Here is a 7201-nt window from a genome sequence, read left to right as displayed (position 1 = left end):
TCCTCGCGTGGCGGCGGGGCGCTCGCCTCCCACGACGGCACCTTGGTGAAGTTGTCGCGAGTCCGCGGCCCGGGCGGCGGCGGCGCCACCTCCTCCGGGCCAGGGCTTCTCTCGGCCCTGGCAGCCGCCGGGTCCTTCCGGACGAGGCTGGAGGCTTCGGAGCTCGGCAGTGACGCTGGCTCCACGCGGCCCCCGCCGTCTGCGGGAGGAGGAGCGGAGTCACAGGGTTTGCCATCTGCCTGCCTGGAGGAGGCCTTCTCCAGAGTCAGGCTGTCCCCCTTCCCCAGGGATGGGGGCTCCCCCTTTCTTGGAGGCACAGAGTCAGTCTTGTCCAGGGCTACAGGCGCCACCTTCCCAGAGGCAATAGAGCCTGCTGATTCTGAGGATCCAGGATCCGGCTTCTCTGGGGCCAGTGGCTTCTCATTTGGAGATTTAGCCTCTACTTTCCCTGCTGAGGAGGTGCCCTCCTGCCCAGAGGGTGTGGTTTCCGCTTTGCGCTCGGACTTGGATTCTGCTTTCCCGGAGGCCCTGGGATCCACCTTCGTGGAGTTCATAGGATTGCCCTTCTCGAGGGGCAGAGCATCCACCTTTCCCTCTGGGACAGCTTCTGCCTTTGCCGAGGATGCCCGGACTGTTTTTCCTAGGCTCGTGGGGGTCACCTTTCCTGTGGACTCGGAGTCTATGTCTCCGGGGAGAACAGCTTCTGGCTTCCCCTTGATCATAGGGTCCATTTTCCCTGAGGTGGGGGGATCAGCCTTCCCCAAGGCTGGGGGACCCACCTTTCCAGGGGCCAGGGGACCTGTCTTTTCCGAGGACAATGGGTCTGCTTTCCCCCTAGTCACTGCCTCAGCTTTTTCAGAGGAAGGAGGACCCATGGGACCAGAGGACGCAGAGTCTATCTTTCCTGATGATTCAGGATTTACTTTTCCAGGAGGTGATGTTTTTGTATTTCCCACAGAAATGGGAACCCCCTTTCTGGAGGACACTAGGTCCTCCTTTCTTGAGGATGCAGTTTCTGTCTTTCCCACTAACATCAGTTCTGCCTGCACGGGAGACAAGGGCTCTGGCTTTCCTGAGGACACAGGATCCACTTTTTCCAGAGAAACAGAACCCACTTCGGCTGAAGACACGGGGTCCATATTTTTCAAAGACGTGGGCTCCACCTGTCCAGTGGACATGGTTTTTGTCATTCCCACAGACGTGGAGCCTTGCTTTCCTGAGGAGGCAGGGTCCATCTTTCCTAGGAACTGAGGGTCCTCTTTTGTGGAGGACATAATTTCTGCATTTACCATAGATGCAGGATCTGTCATCCCCAAGTGAGTAGGATCCACCCTTCCTGATGGCCCCAGAGCCACTGTTCCAGGCATGATTTTGTCTGGTGACCCTGGAGTCAGCATTTCCAAGGACACAGGATCCGCGTTTGCTGAGAGCTCGGGATCTCTCTTTCCCAAAGCTACAAAATCTGTCTTTTCTGCAAATGCAGGCCCCACCTCTTCTGAGGACACTCGAAGGTCTTTTCCTGAATACCTGGGCTCCTCCTTTCTTGGGAATACAGGATCCACTTTGCCCAAGGATCCAGGCTCCTCCTTCCTTAGGGACACTGTATCCATCTTGTTGGAGTACTGAGGATCCACCTTTCCCAAGGATCCAGGATCCTCTTTTCCTGGGGTCACAGGATCCTTCCTTCCAGAAGCCACAGAATCCCCTTTCCCTACGATTGCAGGCTCTGTCTTTCCTGTCAACATAGGATCTGCCTTCCTCAAGGACCCAGCATCTTCCTTTCCTATGGAAACAGAATCTACCTGTTTTGAAGACTTGGAATCCATATTCTCTAAGAACATCGGATTTCTGTTCTCTGAGGGTGAAGGATCAGTTTTCATTGAGGACACAGGCTCTGGCCTCCCAGAGAAGGTGGTTTCTGGTGTTCCTGAGATCAAGGCTCCTTGTGTCCCTAATGTCTCCTTGGTGGCTGCCTCTTGGGAAGGGATGTGGGTCATGGAGGGGTAGGCCACACTCCTGCCAGGGTCCTCAGAGTAGGACGCCCCTTCCCCAGCCCCACTGGGGCTGCTGTGTCTAGAGTCCATGCTTGGGCTTTGGGCAGGGGTGAGCCTTGGGTGTGTAGGGATGGCCTTTTGCTGGGAGGGGCAGCAGTCCCTCATGGCCTGGCTCCCAGCCCCCAGGCTCCCATCCTGTGGGCAGCAGAAGGCTGTGGGCTGGGGTCCTGGGGGGCTGGAGTCCTTTCGAAGCAGCTGGAGCCAGGCTGGGTCTTCAGCACTGCCCAATTGCCCTCATGACCATGCTTGGGCCCCAGGCTTCTGTCTGGTTCTGAAACAGAAAGAGCAGACTCAGACTCAGAGGAGACCCAGTGGGAGGAGCCTCTATCCAGGCCTCTTCCCTCTCACTGTTTCTAACAGCCAGGCTTTCTTATCACATTCTCCACCTTTGTCTGATCCCCTCCTGTCCATAGGGTCTGGGCTAGTAAATGAACCCAACCATACCATTTCCCTGCTTCATTGCTCCCATTGGCCCTCTAGATAAAAGCCAGGCTTCCTAAAAGGGCATTCAAGGCCCTTCACAACTTGGCCACAATCTAACTTTTCACCCTCCCTTTTCAGCCCACCCCATGCAACATGCTACCTAGAAGTTATGCTGTTCTTCTTTAGGCCATATACCAGATTTTTTAAATCTTGAATTAATTGGGATATTTTACATTAAACTTCTGTATTTCCCACTTCTGACTGGTACTACCAGGATGCCTGGTCACAAATTCTGATGCCATAGGGGCCAGGTAAGTAATCTAATTGAGGGAAGCAGACTGGGTCCTAAACAGTAGGGAGTGGTCGGGACTAAGGCAAACTGGAGAGCATGTGCCCTGTCTAAAGGGGGGACCATACTCCATTAGCCAAGTACTGTCCTGGAGAAATGCATCCTGGTAGTATCAGTCAGAAGTGGGAAATACAGAATTTTAATGTAAAATATCCCAATTAATTCAAGATTTAAAAAATCTGGTATTTGGGCCAAAGTATGTCTGTGGATCACCAGTTTATATCTGTGTAGGCCCTGGGGAAATGGGAATGGTTTACGATTGAGGAAAGGGCACAGTCTGAAATGTGTGTTTTCAAAGATTGCTTAGGGGTAGTGTGGAGGCTGGAGAGGAGGGGTTGGCCAATCATTTATTCAACCTCTCATGCATCCTGCTCTTCATTCATTTACCCAGCCCTTTCTCTGTGATGGTCTAGATGAGAGACGGTACGGCAAAGGTGGTGGGGATGAAGAGTTGGCAGCTTTGAGAGGTCCGAGGGAAACTGACAGGAACCAACTGGATGTAAGAGGTGATCATGGGGGTGGTCTGCAGGATTCTGGCTAGGGTGGGGGTGTTGCTGTGTAGGACATCTGGGGAAAGGAAGAGTTGCATTTTGGACAAACTGAGTGTGTGGTACCTGGGGTACACCCAGGGAGAGGATCTGGCAGGCCGCCGGATCAGCATGCAATTCAGTTTTTTTCATACACTCCGCAGCCAAGGCAAGCAGAGCTCTGATTCCCCCAGACCTCTTCCTCCCGACATCTCCAATGCCACACTGTAGTGCTCAGGCCAAGATCCCTCGACTTCTCAAACCCTCCAGCCCAACATCCGAGCAAAACATAATGGATCTACCTTCAAATAAATCCAGAATTTGGCAACTATCCTGAGCCAAACCCACACCATCTCTGACCAGAATTATTTTTGCTTTATCCTTCACTCTATTTGTTTATTCTCAACACAGCAGCCAGAGGGATCTTAGTAAAATTCAAGGCAGACCTCCTTTGCCCAGAACCACGTAGTGTCCTCATTTCATGCAATATAAAAATGTTAGTCACTCAGCTGTGTCCAATTCTTTGCAACCTCATGGACTGTAGCCCGCCAGGCTCTTCTGTCCATGGAATTCTCCACACAAGAATACTGGAGTGGGTAGCCATTCCCTTCTCCAGGGGATCTTCCCAACCCAGGGATTGAATCTGGATCCCCCAAATTACAGCAGATTCTTTACCATTTGTGCCACCAGGGAAACTCCTCACCATAGCCCACAAGTTCCTGCATTTTCTGGCCCTGTCACAGCTCTTGGTCTTGTCTCCTACTGCTCTCCCCTGATTACTCTGCTTCAGCGACCCGTCTGCCCTGTTGGTCCCTGAACCCACTACCTTGGGGCCTTTGCACTGGCTGTCTCCTCTCTGCCTGAAATGCTTTCGCTCCCAACATCTGCATCTCCCTGAAGCTTTCCCTGACACATCCAGTATAAAGTAGCCTCCTTTCCAACACTGGCTGATGTTCTCCTTCCCCCTTGCCTTGCTCCGTTTTTCTTTCTGGTACCTGTCTTCATCCTCAAATTGCATATGCTTGTTTATTGCCCATGATGTGTCTCTCCCATGAGAATGTCCGCTCCAGGAGTGTGGGGACTTTGCCATGTTAACTGATGTAGTCTCAGGGTTGAGAACAATGACTGGCACATAGTAAGCAAGTGGTTTCCAATACATGTTTGTTAAATAAATGACTGAATGCCCTTTCTGTGACGTTGGTCCCACCATGCCACTCTTGGCTCAAAGCCCTCCTTGCTCTTTTAGGGGAAATAAATTGGTTGCAATCTTTTTGGAAGGACATTTATCAATATCAGACTAATGGTGCATGAGAACATGGCTGGTAATGAGAAGAAAACCAGGAAGTGGGTTTGTAAAATGTGGGACAAACATATGGGAAACCCTCCACCCCCCGCAGCTGTTAGAATGGGTGGAGTGATGAGGAAAGATGCTCAAGGTAAGTTAAGGGAAAAAACCAGGGGACAGCATGGCTGGTGGGTTCCTGTGAGTGTAGGCAAGGAAAAGGATAGATACACATCTGTAGGTTTATTTAAAAAGAGAAAATTTCTGGAGGGAAACCCATGAAACTTTTAGCAGTGATTGCCTTTGGGAAGAGAGACCAGAGATATCTGGAGGTAGAATAAACTGTTTTATTAATGCTGCTTTGTGATACTTGAATTTTGATTATGTATGCACGTATTATTTAAAAAAAACACACAAAAATTTTTTTTAAAAAACAGGGAAAAAGAAACTTTTAATGACTTCTTGTTATCTTTAGGGTCAAGTCCAACTCTTTAATGTGCTTCTGAGCCCCTGAGTATTTACTCACTTGGTGGGCTGTATCTTTCATTATGCACTCCATCCCCCACAGCATGTGTACACACACACACACTCAAAACTGCTTTGGGTTCAACCAGGGGTTCACATTCTCTCCCGTCTTGGCCTCTACAACTTTCCTGCTGGGCTTTTATTAAACCTTCAGTTCCCAGTTTAAACGCCACCTCCTCCAATGACCTTCTTTGCCTACCACTTGCCTCAGGGTTCCCCTGGCCTCTTGTTCTACTCCTAACCAGACTCTTGTCATTCTGCCTATAGCCCTTTACACCTCTGGATCCCCACCTAGCCCTCAGGTGCCTGGATGGGGATTCAGCTGCTATTGTTCACCACTGGGTCCCCCAAGCTTTGGGCTTATGGGACTTAGGGGGTGAGGATTTCACCAAAATGGGGGATGGGAGGAGAAGCAGTCTTACAGAGGATGGTAGGGGACTGGGTTTTGGGGAAGTTTAAGTGGGGGGTCTGCGGGTCTTATAGGGGAGATATCCAGGAGGCTTCTGGGAGACAGGTTTGAAACACAGGAGAGGTCTGCTGGAATTCTTTAGATCTGGTTTTCATCAGCATAAAAACAGCAGGTGTATGGGGAGCTTGGGGCTTCCCAGGTGGCTCAGTGGTAAAGAATCCGGCTGCCAATGCAGGAGAAGTGGTTCGATCCCTGGGTTGGATCCCAGGGAAGATCCCCTGGAGAAGGAAATGGCAACCCCCTCCGGAATTCTTACCTGAGAAATCCCATTGTCAGAGGAGCCTGGTGGGCTATGGTCTATGGGGTTCCAAAAGAGTCAAAAATGACTTAGCGACTAGACGACAACAACAAAATAGGGAGCTTGGGCTGGAACTGGAAGGAGTTGCCAAGGGCTACAGGAGGTATGCTCTGAGTCCTCACCAACCTTTTCACCCCTGGTAGCCCAGCCTCGGGGTCCTCTCACACCGGCCCCTCCAACAGGCTCCCTCCCCCAGGTGAGGCATGGGCCAGAAGTCAGGACAGCTCCCCAACTTACCAGCTTCCTGATTTTTTACCAGCTCTATGACCTTAGGCAAGTGCCTTCTTATCACTGGGGACCCTAACAAACCTACCCCCTGCTTCCCTAGGGCTGCAGGGAGAATTAAAGAAGATGAAGGGTGTGCACGTCCCTGCTACTTTAGGGCTGGGCTGTGTACATGCAAGGCCTGTTTTTATCTACTCAGTCTGTCAGAGCCCAGCTGTGCTCCCAGGAGGGAGCAGGGGAGGGAGGGCCAGCAACACAGGTACAAACTGGCAAAACCTCGCCCTTGGACATGCCTGATTAACTTGGGAGTGCTTAAAAATTTTTTTTTAAGTTATTGATCAACATTTAAAAATTAGAAGAGTTCATGTGAAAATCAGATTTCTAGCTTCTCTTGGAAAACTAAGATTTGGCAGTCTGCATGTGCTTCCTTCATAGCATCAGTGAGCAGTGGCTGCCTCCTTAGATGGATCCAATCAGCCACCATCTTTACCCCTCCCAGTGGTGTCCTGGGCACTGAGGTTGACTGCCTGCTGCCATTGATCACTGATTTGCACCATCATTTTTCTTATAGCAGCCCCTCATGGGTGTTATCCACCTGGTCTGTAGCCACCTGAGTTCTGACTCTTGACCTAGATGCCAAGAAGGCAGGAGGTGGCCCTGCACACATGACGTTCTTACAAAGCTTATTATGTGCAAATCCTGTACACCTTCTGGGCAGATTCTCTGGTCTTATTTTCCAGAGAAGGAAACTGAGGTTCGAAGAGGCAGGTATGGCCAAGCTGGCAACATGCCCCTTCCGAAAGTTCCATAAGAGGCTACCTTCTTAGTTCTCAGTCCACAATTCTCTGATGTGGAATAAGGTCCAAGTTGGGACAAACAGCCTGGCCACGTAGTTAGAAAGATGTGGGGGTCAAGCCCCAGCCTAGTCATTGACTTGTTACATGACTTTGGGTGAGTTTTTCCACACTCTGAACCTCAGTTTCCCAATCTTTCAAATGGGGGAGATGCATGCATGCTAAGTCGCTTCAGTCGTGTCCGACCCTTTGAAA

General features: G+C 50.8%; 1 protein-coding gene across 1 annotated transcript in view; it reads right to left on the bottom strand.

Annotated features, from left to right (window-relative positions):
• GPRIN1 (G protein regulated inducer of neurite outgrowth 1) overlaps positions 1-7201 on the bottom strand; it is a 10515-nt gene that overhangs the window by 694 nt on the left and 2620 nt on the right. Inside the window, exon 3 of the mRNA XM_010846645.1 lies at positions 8-2274. Coding sequence (XP_010844947.1) covers positions 8-2274 — 2267 coding nt within the window. The remainder of the gene's footprint in view (positions 1-7; positions 2275-7201) is intronic.

This window comes from Bison bison, unplaced genomic scaffold (assembly GCF_000754665.1).
Source record: "Bison bison bison isolate TAMUID 2011002044 unplaced genomic scaffold, Bison_UMD1.0 scf7180017864238, whole genome shotgun sequence".
Classification (NCBI taxonomy): Eukaryota; Metazoa; Chordata; class Mammalia; order Artiodactyla; family Bovidae; genus Bison; species Bison bison.
This window is presented reverse-complemented; position numbering and strand designations above follow the sequence as displayed.